At 38.6% G+C, this 18,084-nt stretch overlaps 1 protein-coding gene across 1 annotated transcript in view; it reads right to left on the bottom strand.

Moving 5' to 3' along the window:
• Positions 1-18,084, bottom strand: part of TMEM260 (transmembrane protein 260) — a 50,455-nt gene that overhangs the window by 23,197 nt on the left and 9,174 nt on the right. Inside the window, exons 3-4 of the mRNA XM_072115748.1 lie at positions 17,313-17,344; positions 15,389-15,540 (exon numbers count right to left, since the gene is read on the bottom strand). Of these exons, the coding sequence (XP_071971849.1) occupies positions 15,389-15,540; positions 17,313-17,344 (184 nt within the window). The remainder of the gene's footprint in view (positions 1-15,388; positions 15,541-17,312; positions 17,345-18,084) is intronic.

Below are 18,084 nucleotides of genomic sequence, written 5' to 3'. Positions count from 1 at the left end.
TTGGCAAATCCAAAGGGTTTACTGTGGCTCCGCCTGTTTCTCTGCCCAGACAACAGGGGAAATTTACCAACAGGTCGCACATAACACCAGTTCAGTGTATGACTAGACCAGTCTTATTCTGCCCCAGATTTATCAGTATTTCCGTATTTATTAGTTCATATAGTTCAATGTGTGACATTTACTCATTTTTTGGCACACTGGGGCACATTTACTAAGTTTACTAAGTTGGACTTTTCAGTGCAAATTGTTTGCACAGGTATTTAAGAAGTGTCCGTGCCACATGGCCCTTTTGTGGCACGGCTGCACTATTCTTCACAAGACATCGAAATGGCGTTCTGGTGCACAGTTGGACAGTGCGCCACTTTTGCACAATCCAACAATAATGTGTTGCATGCCCCATGTTAAAGGTGCACCAATAAAAAGTTGGAGCGGCAGATTCATGAAGAACAAGCGCCGGAAATCCTGAATCTGGTAACCTCTGCACTATACACAGGGAAACTGCACATCGTGCAGCATTACCGTTTTAAGTAAATGCACCCCACTGACTTTTTGTAGCAAGACCACGCCCCTTTCCACAGGTCACACCACTTTTTATAAAAGTCAGAAAAGTGCCCAAAAATGGTGTAAAACACTTAACAAATGTGGGGCGAGGAGGCATCTCAGGCAGTTTTTTACTCCAGATTTCTGACACAAACAACTTGATAAATCTCCCCCCAAAGTGTGGTGAGCTCATGTCCAGTTTTTGAGGAACTCTTGTAAAACTTGTTTGACTCTCGCATAAAGCATAAGAATATGGTTTTGATATTTCTTGTTCTTCATGGCATGGTAGACTAAGGAGAGGGGGGAAAAAAGGACAAAGAAGACACAAGAGGGCAAACACCCGTTGGTTCAAATAAATTTTCTATGTGCTCTCACCTGGGGTAATTAAGCTGAATGCATAACCACCTGTGTAAGCCTTGAGAAATTTTGTAGCACTGCAGTACTACTTCCGGTTCCTCCTAGGGGGACAGTGTTGCATGGAACAGTGGATCAAGAAGGAAAATAGTGGAGCCTCGTCACTGTGCTGCTACATTGAATTAATTCAAACAATGGAAAAACAAATGAAAGCCAGGTCCGCTCACCGCCAGGTGCTCAATCCAGGGAAAGGTCTTCCAATCTCATGGATAAGGAAAAGGATGCGAAGAAGTTGATTGGCACTCACATGTTCCGTTGTCCAGGTTTATTCATCCAAAATGGCACAATACATATAAAATGCAGAAACAAGGATAAGATGCAGTACACATCTACATCTACACGTCTCAGGAGCGAACCTTCAACAGATTTTATAAATCTGTGATCAACTTGGTAAAGAGGTTCTGCTTGTCTTTATATAGCAGTGACTCGCCAGAGTGAACAGTGTATTGTTCATATGTTCATATTGTTCTGACTGGAGCTCCCGATTCTCTTGTTTCCGTGTGTCCTTCTTCCAAATGTCACTCACAAAATAGAGCAGTTCACTCTCCTCCAGCACAATTCCTGAATCCTCCGATAAGAATATACCGCTATTCAGACCAACACTCCTGCGTTTTTCCTGTGACCTCCTCCGTATGCAACATATGTTGCGGTAGATCGCTGGAAGAAATTCACCCGCAGATAGCATAGTACAGTTTACACTCAGGATTTATTTAGATTAAAAACATACTCACAAAAGAGCTATAAAAATGCTCATATAAAACTCCAATCTGGACCCAAGCTACACGTTCTCGCCCGACCCTGGGTTTCGCCCTATACGGCTTCTTCTAGGGCGTTGCTCAGCAGAACTTATTTTCTATGTTTTACAATTTGGGTTTACTGGATCAACCCTTGACTGCCTGTAGCTCCACGAGAGGTGTGCAGCACATAGCTGTTATTGCTGTATTTTTTCCTTTAACTTCATTGATACCTTTGTTGATAATGAACAGTACTGCTGTACCAATAGTAAAAGAGGCCAACAAGAACAGAAAAGTAGACCAACTATTCAATAAATGAAGCCATCTGCTCTGCTTTATGACAGATGTCTATCAAGGCTTCCTCTCCTAACAGTGTCAACACTGTGGACAATAGCCATACAACTCAGCTCGGCAGGAACCAGGTTTTCCTCCTATCTGTAACGCATCCATTATATTTTGAGTTTGCTCTTAAGACAAGTCTTCATAGTTCAACTACCTCATGAAAAATATCAGCATAGAGCTGGACCAATTCTGTGGTTTTATCGCAATACTGCTTCCAAAAACTTCAGCTTACAATATACTTAATAAAACAGACCCCCAGGTTGATTCTTTCCGACAAATACCTGCATTTCCCATAATTTAACATTTCTGGGAGAAAATTTACCAAGTCCTCAAAAAATCTTAGCTATAAATTGGCAACTGGGTGGAGTATAGCTACATACTATAACTATCCAATTAGTACTGCTAGTGTCCCCTTCATGGTGTACCCTGCCAACTGTTCAGGGGTCTCCTTTGTGACAGAAATGGAACATTATTGCAAATTTTATTGTAATGAGGGCAGACTGGTATAAATCTACAGACCCAAGCTAGAAGAAAGCATTTGTCAGAATTATCAAATATAGGCGTTCCCCTACTTACAGGGGTATTCTCGTCTGGGCACTCACATTCAGTTTCATTAATTTACCATATATAAACATTTCTTCAATTAGTTGTTATTAAAAAAATGTTCCTGTGTGAAGATAATTTCTCATAAATGTAGTCATGTTGCCCCTTAGAAACGAGATGGCTTCCTCGGATACGGCCACCTCTGATGGAGTGAGTGCACAAAGAAACAAAAGGTTATTGTATATAAAATGTCCGGGAGTTACTGCATGTCGCAAAGCCGTCCTGTGGTAATGATTGCTGAATCCTGGTGGTCCGGCAGGACTCTATAGCGCATGTCTGGCCACCGCTTCCAAAGTGTGACGTGGTCGTATCCGAGGAAGCTATCTGGTTTCTAAGGGACAACATGACTACATTTATGAGAAATTATCTTCACACAGGAACATTTTTTTTAATTAACATCCAATTGAAGAAATGTTTACATATGGCAAATGGATTTAATTAAATGTAAATCCCCAGATGGGAATACCCCTTTAAGAAAACCTGACTTACAGATGACCCGTAGTTACAAATGGACCTCTGGATTTTGGTAAGTTACTGTACTTTTTTCTTAGGCTACAATAATCAGCTATAACAGTTATCACAGGTGTCTGTAATGAAGCTTTATTGTTAATCCTGGTTCTAATGACAACCCAACATTTTTAAAATCCAATTGTCACAGAGACCAAAAATAATTTGACTGGGGTTACAATTATAAAGTATACAGTTCCGACTTACTTACAAATTCAAGTCAAGAACAAACCTACGGAACCTATCTTGTACGTAACCCGGGGACTGCCTGTAAATAACCCCTTACAGAAGGGATCCTTGGAATTTCACGGGTTCAACACAATCCCCAATATGATTTGAAATCATTGAGTTGGAATCTACAGCAGATAACACAAATGAATATACTGCTTATCTATATCCGCCGAGTTCTTACAATAATACAATTCTTTTAACAAAGTTCAATCAACTCTAACATAATACCTCTAATTGCGTAAAACCAAAAATTTCACAAATTAATGAAAGTCGGAATACAATGTTGGCATTTAGAGTCGAAAATGGGAAAAAAAATGTTAATGCATGCATTTGTATATCACATTTTAGCAGGGATTTATTAAATACAAAGTGCCCAGCCCTCCACGGCAATAATAGTTATGGATCTCCTGATGTTATTCCCTTTACCACTTCTATTGTGCCTGTCTGAAAGGCGTGGAGTGAGTGAGGTTAATTTCTCCTATAGTGCTCCACTCGATGCTTAATGTGGCACTATGACTCCTCTTGAGGGCACAGCTATTAGTACTTATAGGTCTCAGACTTGGTCCCTTGCCAACCTGCACTTTCTATGGCGACCCATGTGCGACGCACAGGACTGGGAAACAAAGCCGTGGCTATTAGCTAGAGTATACAATAAGGTTATCAGTCATAGAGAGATTTCAAGTAGGTTTGTCCTTGATAATCTAAGCCATTTAATGTAAAATAAAAAGCCCTTCCATACACGTGTGTGAGGAATGGCTAATGTGTTTTAAGGCTCATAGAAAACCCCATGTGTTCTTACAAGGGACAAACAATGTTGTAGATAACAGGAAATTAAAAACAATAATACTTTTTTTTTTAGTAAGAGGACAATGGATCAATAACCTTCAACATCAATACCAAATCACAAGACAAAGCCACGATAATGTTCTAAACCATCAGCTTTGCTACTCAACACCCATCTGTGTACTGGACAATGCTCCCAAAGAATTTGTACCCTTGTGTTACTGTGTAATAAGCCCAGATTCGGGTAGGTGCATAATGGTAGAAGAATGAACCCCAATTCAAAACAGACAGCCAAGCAGGGAGTCCTGCCTTTTCCTTAATGTACTATGTAATAAATCAAATCTGGACCGGCATCTCCATAGCAGGACAAGACCTTTCTTTCATGAGCGGCTTCATAGTGTAAATTCATAGTGTTATAGAACAATTCACAGTCCAAAACTCAGTGCAAACCTTGTGAGCCCCTAAAATTTAACTCAAGCTGTAAGGCCGTTTACCAGGGTTCATTCAGGCCATTAGAGATGACTGGATCTGAACTTTAACGGCTTGGGATTGCACTAGTAAGAGCAAAATGGCCCGTCTTCAGGCCCTGCACTGTTCCTGTACAGCATCTTCTTAATAAAGCTTTCTGCACATCACTTTGGTAAGTGCAACCCTTTATCTTTTACTTGGATCTGAACTTTAAGTACTGCCCCAGGGTTGGGGTGCTTCCCACGTGGTGGCGCCCTGACCAATTACAGCCATGGCTAGTAGCTAGGGGTGTCACTTTGCTCGATTAGCTGCACGGTCACCAATATGTCCGGGTCGTGTGGTATGTACCTGAACTTAAAGGGGGGGGGGGTGGTAAAAAAGACTTATAAAATATTAGACTTATGGAACACATTCCACATTACAGTACTGCAAGTTGAAGTTGGATATCTTTATCCCCACTTTAATGAGGCCCAAGGTGCCGCCTACAAACTAATACTTCAGCAATTGACCAACTTTCTAAGCAATTATTTAAGTGTGTAGGACAAAATATCTCACCATATGTAATATTTCTGTCATTTATCCCACTTATGAATTATGTATATTAAGGATCTACCCTAGTATAGGTCCTTATCATAAGGTTGATGGGATCCAACACACAGTCCCCTTACGTTAGCTAATTCCAGCTGCCGGCAGTGCAAGAAGCAACCCCGAGCCAGAAGAACAGCTTCCCTCTCTTTGTGGTGGCTAATCTGAGTTACAGCAGCTTAACTACCACAGACATGAATTAGAAACGTACTGTAGTAGACAAGCAGAGAATGAAACTGTTCTTCCAACGTCATTCTTCATTTCGCTTCTGGTACCGGAAGAGGCTGGTATATGTGGGGAACCATGATCATTTTTATGGCCTATCATATGGATAGGCCATCAATAAATATATGGATAGGGAATCAGATATCAAAAACAGGTTTATGGTGGGGTTGTCAGGGGTTACACCCTTACAGGCCCAGTATTGAGAACCTATTTTTTTTTAAACAGAAATTGACCTAATAAACCACTACCAGTATGTTGTCAAGCAGCCGAACACCTTCCAGATCATGTTTCTCTCATGACCCAGCATGGTGGCATCATCCAGAAAATCTACTTTGAAGTGAGATTTAAATGAAATGTATAGAGTCACGGAGGCAGAGATTTTAACACTGAAGTCAAGCTCTCTCTTACTCAGAAAGCCCCCATTCACTGTCCTGCATCAAGGGACATCACTAACCAGATCTGCTGAAGTCCAATGCATGTTTTTCAATCAAAGAGGAGGAGTCTTTAAAAGATCCCCAACTTGACTTCAGTGTTAATCTCTCCTCCTTCTTGACTTATACACAACTTATTTACATCTCACTTCAAAGTTTATTTTCTGGAGGATGCCACCTCTTTGGGAAATAAAGAAACAATAACTAGCTGCTTGACAATATTCTGGAAGTGGTTTATGAGGTCAATTGCGGATGACAGGTTCTCTTTAACATTTGTTTTTGATACAAGAACATATAATACAGTTCACAACACATACTAAAAAAATAAGGGAGGATAATAAAGTAGCATCTAATACAAACATTAAACATATAATACATTTTTATAAAAAATGTCATGAAATTTTTATTGAGAACCTATTCTATAAATATTTACCAATATCCTTAACTCAGAAAGTCAATTTAAAAGAAAGTCCCTTTTGGCCAAGCAACTGGCACTGAAGACTCCTCCAAATGGGCTTGTATTCTACTGGCCCCTTTGTCCGTAACTGTGTCAGAACCCCATCCCACAGATCAATCTGGTCCTCTCCTGGACTAGTCCAACCCTGCAGACTCTTTGCAGTCCAGACACGAGGTGTTACTTGGATTTTCTAGCTTACACAATAGCAATCCTCCGCTGACAAGCAGGTACTGTACATGCCTTGTGGACACAGTATCTGTAGAATACTCCCTACTATCTTATTGTTATTCGTCTGAATGATTTAATTGAAATGTTCACTTAAGCGTTACCAAATTGAAAACTGCAATAAAAAAAAATTTCCTACCCTCCTATACCGGATTTACTAGAACGGTACCGGCGTAGCAAATTCCGTGCTAGCCTCGAGGTCTCATTTTATTTGTATATTAGTAATTAGGGGGGAAGAAAAAAAAAAGAAAAAAAAAAAAAAAAGAAACCCTTTTCACAAATGTATGCATTTATCTCCATTACCACGATAAATAATGTGCAGCTCCAGCAGCAAAAAACTCTGCAGGGAACAGATTTAGCAATTTAAATGTTTTATAAGTTTTTGTAATTGAGGAAACTTTTCATAATCTGACATTTCTTAAAACCACTTATTAGAAATTATGCAGCACAGTGGCTGTGGAAATATGAGATCACTTCACAATTATAAAGTCAGCCTGTGCAGCCCTGTCCTATTGTATGAAGTGGCATAAACCCCATGGCGGCCTATCAGCTAACTGGCAGGCAGGGGGCTGTGCTATTCAAAGAGAAAGATACAAGCTGCGGGGCAAAAACCTGGCAGCTCCCAGCTGACCCCACAATCCCCTACTGATGACAGCTCCAAGCTCCATAGCAAATTAGGCCTTCTCATATTACAATTGGAGAAGACAGATTCCATTAGCAGTATCTGAAATTGAGTGGAGAGCTGCGCCGTTATCAGACTTGACTCATAAGCACTGCCATTAATCGCAGCCATGATAGCATTTATATATTTTAGCTATCTGCAGCCACTGTGATATTCCGCTACAAAGGGTTGATGGGACTTAGGGAAGGGAACAATAGAGCTTTTCGGAAAAAGCAGAGTAAATCAAGAAAGTCTATGACTTCCGCACATTCTGAAGGGATTGCGGTTTACATAAATTTTCTCCCAACTGGAGATTGAGCTCTTCCTCATCTTACACATGGGATTTAGTTGTCACTCAATGGTAACAGCTGTGAAAAGGTGAAGCGGCCCACCGTTCAGAATATTGCCTTTGCTTTTTAAAGCAATTAACCCGTGAGCAGGAGGATACCTGGTGATATCAAAGGGATTAGGCCAGGCGGCGCGTTATTAACATTTTCTTGAACTAATTTTAACGCTGACTAGCTGTCAGAAGACTCTCCATATTTCTAAGGAGTTTGTGTACCATGTGGCTTTCTTTCCCCCCAAAATTCATCAAACTGAAGTGCTATCAGGAGTCTTACTTTAGAATATTATGGAAATTAACCTTACCAAAAACAGTTTGGATGTAGCTTTAATATAGGAGGGGAATAAAAAAAAAAGATTAATTAGTTACAGGGAAGAAAAAATTAGATTTTTGAAAAATAACGTATAGAAGAGTCTTATTGTATTAAGAGTTTTCTCGGTCAATGGCATAATATTTCATTTTAATAGACAGATTGTCTAGAATTGAAATATTATTTGTAGTCATTTAATAAATTTAAAAATCTACCTGCGTTGTCAGTATTACTAAACAAAAAAAAAGTGTAAGGAAAGAGTAAAATTATCATTTGCAATAATACTGTGACTTCAGAAACGAAATATTATTTCCACTGTTAATAATTCAAATTTCTACATTAAAAATGTGTCTTAAAACACTTGTTAAGTACAGTAATATATATACGCGTGTGTGCATGTGTATATGCATGCCTGAGTGTGCATGTGTATATGCATGCCTGAGTGTGCATGTGTATATGCATGCCTGAGTGTGCATGTGTATATGCATGCCTGAGTGTGCATGTGTATATGCATGCCTGAGTGTGCATGTGTATATGCATGCCTGAGTGTGCATGTGTATATGCATGCCTGAGTGTGCATGTGTATATGCATGCCTGAGTGTGCATGTGTATATGCATGCCTGAGTGTGCATGTGTATATGCATGCCTGAGTGTGCATGTGTATATGCATGCCTGAGTGTGCATGTGTATATGCATGCCTGAGTGTGCATGTGTATATGCATGCCTGAGTGTGCATGTGTATATGCATGCCTGAGTGTGCATGTATATATTTTTAAACACAGAAGCCCGTTAAACACCAACTTGTAAGGATGTATAATACTAATATTTACAATCTTGAACTTGAGTCATGAATATAGTTTGTAATATAATTTGTCTTTTTATTTAAACACACACTATATATACTGTGTATATGTAATATATATATATATATATATATATATATATATATATATATATATATATGTATATGTTTACATAAGGTTTAGTTGTTCTTTTGCAAATTACATCTAAAGCACAATAAATTTGATATAAATAGTGTGAATCCCAAAAAAGGATGCATTTCTGCCTTGTATCCTACAATCTGAATTACAGGCTGTCCCCTACTTAATAACACCGAACCCCTAGTGACAAAACGGAACTCCGGATGTTGCTAATTTACTGTACTTTATCCCCTGGCTACAATAAACAGTTATCAAAAGTGTCTGCAATTAAGTGTTATTGTTAATCCTGGTTCTGGTGACAATCCAACATTTTTAAAATCCAAATGTCACAGGGACCAAAAAAATTTTTGGCTGGGGTTACAATTATAAAATATACAGTTCCGACTTACATCCAAATTCAACTTAAGAACAAACCTACAGACCCTATCTTGTATGTAACCCGAGGACTGGCTGTATATGTTTATATAAGGTTTAGTCGTTCTTTTCCAAATTACATCATAAACACAATAAATTTGATATATATAGTGTGAATCCCCAAAAAGGATGCATTTCTGCCTTGTATCCTACAATATGAATTATATTTGATATCATAATGTATATATTTGACATCATAATGAAAACTTAGAATGCATGACCCACCCAAAAAGTAAACAAATCAATTCCAGGGCAGCTACAGGGGATGTCATACACATTCTTCTTAGGTAATAAATATATTATGATATACGACAATTTACAATACTATTGCACTGTTTTAGAGCATCAGAAAAATTACAAAAATATCACCCCCCCCCCACACACACACACAGAAAATAAATTATTTGTCAGTCTCTCCAGTGTGAATCATGCAGGATTTTATGAGCACACAAGAGATGTAAAACTGACCAAAGATCAAAAGGTACAGTTATACTCTGATGTAATATAATACATATAAATTATTTTTTGCTTTTTTATATGTAGTATTTTTGGGCATAGTTTTGTTTTAAGTCCTTGACTGTACCATCTACAGTGAACGTGCCCTGCTGGTACATTGATGTTCACAGTAGAAAGGTTGCGGAAGGTTGAGTTCAGGTCACAAGACAAATTAAATTGTAACAAGACAAGTGACATTGTATAATGTCTTCTTCCACTCAATCAATAGGGCGCTGTTAGCACTATTACCATAGAGATGGCTCCGCTCTTTACCAAGGGCTCTCTTTGTTTGACAAGACAAATTTGCCACTTGAACTGTGATGTTCCCCAAGGACATGTACTTCATCAATTATTTGTATTCTGCATACTTAAACTATTTCTTTTTTTTTTTTCATATTTAAATCTGCAGGAGGCATAAGCGATATCAATTGTAGTCAGGTCGGACAAAGAATGTGTCTCTAACAACACCGGTTATCTGATCAGGTTACATGCATTGCTTCAGAGGACATGAAAAGCTACAGGAAAAAAAAAAAAAAAATGGGAAAAAAAATCGAATACAATAAAAAAAAATTGGGAGTCTGCAGAATTATTCGGGCTGGAAATATAAACATAGGTTAATAATATAAAAAATACATTGAATCAAATTAATGATAATATTTTTTGATTAAATAATTTAAAAAAAATCCAGAAAAGTATTTCACAAAAATTTGATATACAATAATAAAGAAAAAAATAAAGCATTTTAATCTTATTTATTGTCACTACTCATGTACATGATGTATATTGTAAAACTTAAATTCTTCCTGTCCAGGCTGTGCAATATATCACAGCGAGAGCTCTAGTCATTTCAGTTCCTTCGGTTATGTAAAAATTAAAAAAAATAAAAATAAAAAAATAAAAAATCAACACAAAGTGCACAGAGCACACTGATGTGGCAGGCATTCCCGTATAATCTATGCCCTACTTTGAGGCAGCAGAAAGGAATTAGAAAAATTGTTTGTATCTTGCACCATAATCCTCTCAAATACGGGTCAGCCTAGGGTTAGGAAGTCTGAAAAATGTCCACATCAAAGCGGAGAAAGGTTAACAAAATCCCAGGATCATGTGATTCAAATTGTTTTCTTTTTACAAGGTGCTGGTGGGAGGAAGGGGGGGGGGGGATATGTCCAAAAAAAGAACAATTTACAGCGTTACCAAACCCATCATGCAAGTTACTGAAACTGACTCTGCAAAGGGCATTTCTTTTGCCTGATAATTTCTCTTACCTGGAACAGTCTACTAACTCCCCGTTACATATGGTATATAGCACCGGCATATTCTGCAGCGCTGTACAGATTCCAATAAGTCTTATCAGTCCTTGTCCCAATGGGACCTCACAATCCCAAACATGAATACACTAGGGCCAAATCCAGAGGAAGACAATTGTCCTATACAATTTGGGATTATTTTAGTCTGATAATATGACGCAGCTTTTCCTTCTTCTGTCTGAGCAGAGACCCGTATAAAATAATAATATATACCATCACATAGCAACATTACAAACATGTGTAAGACTTTATTTACAAAGACGTTTACATTATATCCACTTAGTAAATGACAATATTTAAATATGATTTTAGGAAATCATTTTTTTTCTTCTGTAAATATTTGCATGTTAAAGGGGTCTTGCCTACCTAGTCTTCCTAAGCAGGTACATCTTAAAGGGGTATTGCCATTTAAACGAGTAATTGATATTGTTTGAATAATGAAAAGTTATACAACTTTTGTATCAATTCCTCACTGTTTTCTAGATCTCTGCTTGCTGTAGAAAGCTTCTATATTTACTTCCAGTGGACAGTAATCTGCCCATGATCACACAGGTGCACGGCTCGTTATATCACACAGCTCTGATTACTCTCTGTGATATAACGAGCCGTGCACCTGTGTGACCATGGGCAGATTTCTGTCCTCTGGAAGAAACATAGAAGCTTTCTACAGAGTGACAGCAAGCAGAGATCTAGAAAACCATGAGGAATTGAGACAGAAAGTATATTGGAAAACTGCATTATTTTTTATCATAAAAAACAATAACATTAATTTGCTGAAATGGGAATAACCCTTTAATAAAAAAAACACCAAAAAACAATAGTGAGATTTACTAGTATTTAGACCATGTAGAATTAGGTTTTTACACAAAAAAAGATATCTGCCCATAAATATCTGACTAATGAGGGGCCAACAACCCTCCAGACCCAATCATCTGTATAGGTCCAGTACACATAGTGCTCAAAGTAGTGGCCGTCCCCTTTACTACAGACTTCCATTAAAAAAAAAAAAAAACTGCACTGGAAAAACATTTCAAATCACGTCCTATGCAATGGCGAATTTCATCCCGTCCGTGACGTCAGCTCACCGCTGTAAGCATTACCGGCGCTAGTTTTTTTTTTTGGGGGGGGGCTTCCACAAACATTTAAGTGTAACATTTCTATCAAAGTGGTTTTAGCCTTAGACCGGAGTCTCTCTTGGCCACCTCAAGGACTGAACTGTTGCATTAGAAAGATAATCCGTATATTTAATGTACTAGAGAGTGGTCATGGAGAACCCACCAAAGTACAGTGATAGTAAAGGAAGGGGGGTTAGTGCAGGGATTATTTAAAGTGGAGATGCCTAAAACAGATAAAAACCACATTTCGGCTAATGCACGTTATGATCCCTAACATAATGGCCCCACATTGTCAATTTCTCTGGGGGTTTTTTTCCAGCCAATACTTTTGTGCCTTCATCTGCTGACATCAGCAGGTTTGATATTCACTTCCAATAAGATTTGTTCATAGCATCTGTTTACTAGGATTTGCTCTATGTAAGTATGTACCTAAAATACCCCTTAGGTCTACTGTATGCATTAGAAATAATAATAAAAAAAAAAAAACTCAGCAAGTGCACATAGTAGGGTTTCCTTATTTATAGAGCTGGGTTGCTGACATTTTCTTATGTAGTTTTAGCAAACGCCACCAAAACTATATTTTGCTCTCTATGGCTTGTATTTTGCTTATAAAATACCTTTTTTTAATATTTTTTTTTTCATGTAGACGGATGTTGAGATATATGGAGAGGAATATAAATGAAGGGCAATTATAAGAGAAGATACATAAAGCCATTTAGTGAAATTACAATAACCTGCCATCATATATAGAGAAATGGATAATACAACACACACAATAGAATATTAATGACTTTGATGACATAAGAAAACCTATCTCCATAGTGCTACCTTAGCGCAGCTCCCTCTTCATCAATGTCTGACTTACAAGAAGCCAGATAGCATGATGTACGATAATAGACAATTCAGGAAGGCTTTTCCAAATGGAATATGCACCCAACTTTAGACCGTGCCGTTTCCATATTACTGCTACTTGACAGTACAGTGTAGGACCTATTCCTGCCCAGATCTGCGGTGCAGCTACTTAGCTCCTCCCCCTACTCCATCCACTTGATTTGCGGACCAAGTTTGACCTTGATGAGGTTATAAACTTGTAACACAAGTGGAAACTTGTGGTAAAAGGAAGAAAAAGAAATACAAGGGCACCACTCCACATGTCCTCCAATTACATCATCCGTGCTCCAGTCCATAGACCCCCAAAATTGATGTCAACTTTATTGTGCGCGTGACTGCAGAGCCAATCACTGGCCTCAAAGATAACATGAATGAAAATTACACAATGAGACCAGTGATTAGTTAGTTAGTTAAGTAGACACAAACACAACAAACGGGACTTCCTAGGGTGCTGTTGCACCACCGTTACTGACCTGGACAGTAATTTATTTATTTTTATTTATCTTTTTGGCAGCAGTTTTTTTTTTTTTTACCAGTTTGTCAAGATAAACATTTCCATATAGAGATAAGGGAGGTCACACCACATTACGTTGCATCCTTCGTGGCCTAGTGTAATATCAGAAAAAAAACTGTGTGATGATAATTCTGAAGAAGACGCAGAATTTTATTCTAAGAATTGTATTAGAATATCTCTCATTTACTCCGTGCCCTAAAGTACCCCGAGGCTTTGGCACCATGTAGGAATCTGTCAACTGAAGACATACTTATTGTAGTGGGTGGTCAAGTTCAGACGAAGTTTAAAACAAAAGTTCAGAAAGATCTACTTTTCATGGGTCAGTAACCGTGCACATCACAGAGACAGCAAAACTGGCAGTTGTGGCGGCTCGCAAGGCTGTCTTGGCACTAAACTAAAAGCGCCATCAAAGCTATAAACCCAATTAGTAAGATTGGCTAATGTGGCGATAAACTAACGTATCTGCCGCCTTCAAAGTTCTCTGTTTGTTCACACACACAACGAGAAATGTGCACAAATCTTGGCAGTTCATTCAATAAAAACTAAGAGATTCCGACACAGTTTGTCATCCATGATGTACATCGCATTATTACATTACGATTTTTACACGTTATTTTTTTTTGGCATTTATGTTCACATAGATCAAAGCCTTTCATTCCACCATTCTATCTTTTATCCAAGTGGCTATATGAGCTCAAAAACCAGATTGCTTTTGTACATGGGTCATAAACCCCTTGAGCTTAGTTGCAAGGCCATATGTGACCATCACACAAGACTGGTATTATCTATTTAAAAATAAAACTATTTCATAAATTCATGAAATTGGACTGGGCGATTAACCAAATTAATTTGATTAGAGTGCCCATTCAGAGGAACATGATTCCGATTTTTTATCAAAATTGATATTAGCTCTATTATCTAGCAATACAATCAGTGCAAAATACGAGGTTCCTCCCTGTGAAGTCTTTAGGGTCAGTGAATTGTTACATTTAGTACACTCTGTACCTCGAGGTGCATCTTTGGACTCTCGTGCAGCCTTTGAAAATGTTTGTATAAATAATCCTTTTGGTAGGGGGACGATCTCCCTCTTATATTCTATCTTTAATGCTTCTCCCCCGGACATCAAGTCAGGCTTTATGGAACAGTGGTAGACCGTCATAGGCTGCCATTGCTCTTTGTCGAGATGGAGACACTGTTGCACCACCCTGGCAAAAGGTAGCCAACAGGTTTCACCGACAGAGATTGTTACATAGGGCCTGCTATATGCCTACCCGTCTTGCTAACATGTATCCCCATCTGCCCAATACCTGTTTTTGGGGCTGTAGCGTCCCGGACAATATGTCCCATATATGGTGGCATTGACCTATACCTCTCTAGGGAACAACTTTACAGTATCCGGTACCTATTAGGTACCACAACACCACTGACCCCAGTGGTTCTCCTATTGGGAGACAAGCCAGCGAAGGTCGAAAACAAAGCCCATCAAATTCATAGCCCTGGCAACTAGAATACACATAGTGGCAAAATGGAAATTGCCTGATCGCTGGTTTTCATTTACAGAGATGGGAGGGGGGGGGGGGGAGAGCATTGATATATAAGTAGGGGGCAACTAGATTTAAGAGCAGAATGATCAAAGGGGGCAACAGAGAAAAATGGGAGAGAAACAGAAAGGTGCGGGTGAGATGAAGAGGGAATATAAAAAATTACTGGCATGCAACACAGTCTACTCCTTTTAAGGTCCTAGGTGGTCCTTATGATACCACTCTAGCTTTCTTAATGTTCTGAATATTATATATTTGGCATAGTACACCTTTTACATGGAAAGCTAAAAATACAAAAAAAGAGCAGGTACCTGACAGTTGTACTAAACAGTAGCGAGGAAGAGGCTGCTCCAAAAAAGCTACATAGAAGGTTTACTCGATAGGCAATGGAGCCTACAGGCAGCAGGACCATCACCAGCTTGGCCAGTAACGTAAACAAGGGATATCCAGGAGGATGAGCAACCTGTAAAACATAAAGGAAGAAACACCAATGAGAATCTCTCATACTTGTACCCATGTGGTTTGTGAAGGTCTTATATGTGCACCAATTGTGTGAAGTGAAGCTCATGCCTACTAGGCACCAACCCACATGATGGCAAGCCTTGTTCTTATGGAGCAACATAATAAAACTATACACAATTCTAGCATTTGAAATGGCAAAAGCTTCACAACATTAAATTAAAGGGGTATTATCATCTGGGCATTAACATTTAATTTAATTAATCTACCATATACAGACATTTCTTCAATTGGATATAATTTAAAAAACGTACCTGTATAAAAATAATTTCCCATAAATGTAGCCATGCTGTTCCTTTGAGACAAGATTGTTGTCCTTGGATACGACCACCTCTGCTGGAGGGATTGCACAACCAAATAAATAGTTTTTGCTTATGAAATATCCAGGAATTATTGCATGTCCCACAGTCGTCCTTTGGTAAAGAACGCTGAATCCATGTGCTCATGCCGGATTCAATAGTACATTTATGGCAACTGCTGCCGGGGTTACGGGGGTGGTCGTATCCAAACACAGATATTATTTCTAAAGGGACAACATGGCTACTTTTTGGGGAAATTATCTTGGCAGATGAATACTAGGAGCTCAGCCATATTCTCCTAACCCTTGTTTTCCTGTAAGTCAACTGGATAGAAAGGCAAACTTTTTGTTAAACCCTGCCTCCCCTCATACAGCCACCAGCCAAGACCTCGAGTCCGCAAGACCTCTACACTAGTGGATAGACTGAGAAGCGGACAACTGTGTCCATTGTGTAGTGGCTATGTAAGTTTACTGCAGTTACACAGTTGATTGATAGTGCTGGTTCAGAGTATCAGCTGAGCAATGAAGATATTGTTTGTTGCACCCCCCACTGGCATCATAGTAATGGCCAATTCTACGGAGAGACCATTATTACTTTTGGGCTGGAATATCCCTTTAACCCCCTGCCGGATTTCTGCAAGACTATTAGTGTTAGTGGGGCAGCACAGTGGCTCAGTGGTTAGCATTAAAGCCTTGCAGCCCTGGTTCAAGTCCCAGGGTCAACATCTGCAAAGAGTTTGTATGTTCTCTCCGTGTTTGCGTGGGTTTACTCCGGTTTCCTCCCACACTCCAAAACATACTGGTAGGTTGATTAGATTGTGAGCCCCATTGGGGACAGGGACTGATTTGGCAAGCTCTGTGCAGCAAACGGGGAGGTCATCTATATTCCTTTGTTAATTTTATGATTAATATTTAGGTCTAGTTCTTTAATAAATTGCAACAGAAAGACTTCCACATACAATGTTTCACAATTTTAATCGGAAACGTTTTTGACCAGGGGTCGTCCCTTTACAAAATCTATATTGATTCCTACATGAGCGGACCACACGGCCTCCAGATTAGTGCCAGTCTAACAGACTTTCGGTCTTACCTAAAGGGATCATGACACCATAATTAAGTTTATTAAATAATAAAACTTATTAAAACTGTTAACCCGATTTATTTCATTCTCCCCAGCTTATCCAAATTTTGGGTTGATAATAAGCCATGCCACTGTATATACAGTAAAAGCCTTTGCTTTATAATTTTGTTTAATTGGATTTAAAACTTAAAGTAAATTGTCGCATACTGTACTTATAAGTTAGTAAAACTGTGGTTTGAAAATAAATTAATCTACTTTACTCCATGCTTAATTAAACTTCCCTAATTCCTAAAACTGTTAATGAGAGCATTGATTAAACAATAAAATTAATACTTACTCCGAGCTCATAGGCGGCTGTGATCAGCTCCCCTGTGAAAAAATAAATGTAAAACCAATAATTACCATTAGGGAATGACCCTCCTCCAAAGTTTCCCAAATTCAAAGGCTTGCGCTGGGATTTTGCATTAATTTGACTTGATAAAAATAAATCTAGGGAGATTTAGCAGCATGAAATTTTCTCACAAATTCCTCCCACTTTCGATTTACTTACACAGAAGTGTATTTCATAAACATAATGCGTGTTGCGTTGCTCTAGCGATAGAAGGGTAACAACCAAACGTTTTGATTCTATTTAGAATTCCTTTAATGTGGCGTCTGATTGTCCGTAAATGTGGATAATTTGGCAAAGAACTGCCACGATATCTAGAATGACTCAAAATAAGATGGGAATAAGGAATTCTGAGAATCATCTGACGTATGATTTGTAAAGCGCTGCGGAATTTGATGGCGCTATATAGATAAAGATTATTATTATATGAAGTGATAGCGCCAGACGCTACGGTTTATGGGAGAATTTTAACACATTTGATGAAATTCTGATTACAGGTGGTCCCCTACTTAAGAACACCCGACCCCTAGATATTGGTAATTTACTGTACTTTAGCCCTAGGCTCCAATAAACAGCTGTTACAGTGTCACAGGTGTCTGTAATGAAGCTTTATAACTAATCCTGGTTCTTATGACAATCTGGGGTTACAATTATAACATATATAGTTCCGACTTGCATACAAACTCAACTTGAGAACAAACCTACAGAACCTATCCTGTAT

Source organism: Engystomops pustulosus, chromosome 7 (assembly GCF_040894005.1).
Source record: "Engystomops pustulosus chromosome 7, aEngPut4.maternal, whole genome shotgun sequence".
NCBI lineage: Eukaryota > Metazoa > Chordata > Amphibia > Anura > Leptodactylidae > Engystomops > Engystomops pustulosus.
Note: the sequence above shows the minus strand (reverse complement) of the source record. Positions and strands in the feature narration are given on the sequence as shown.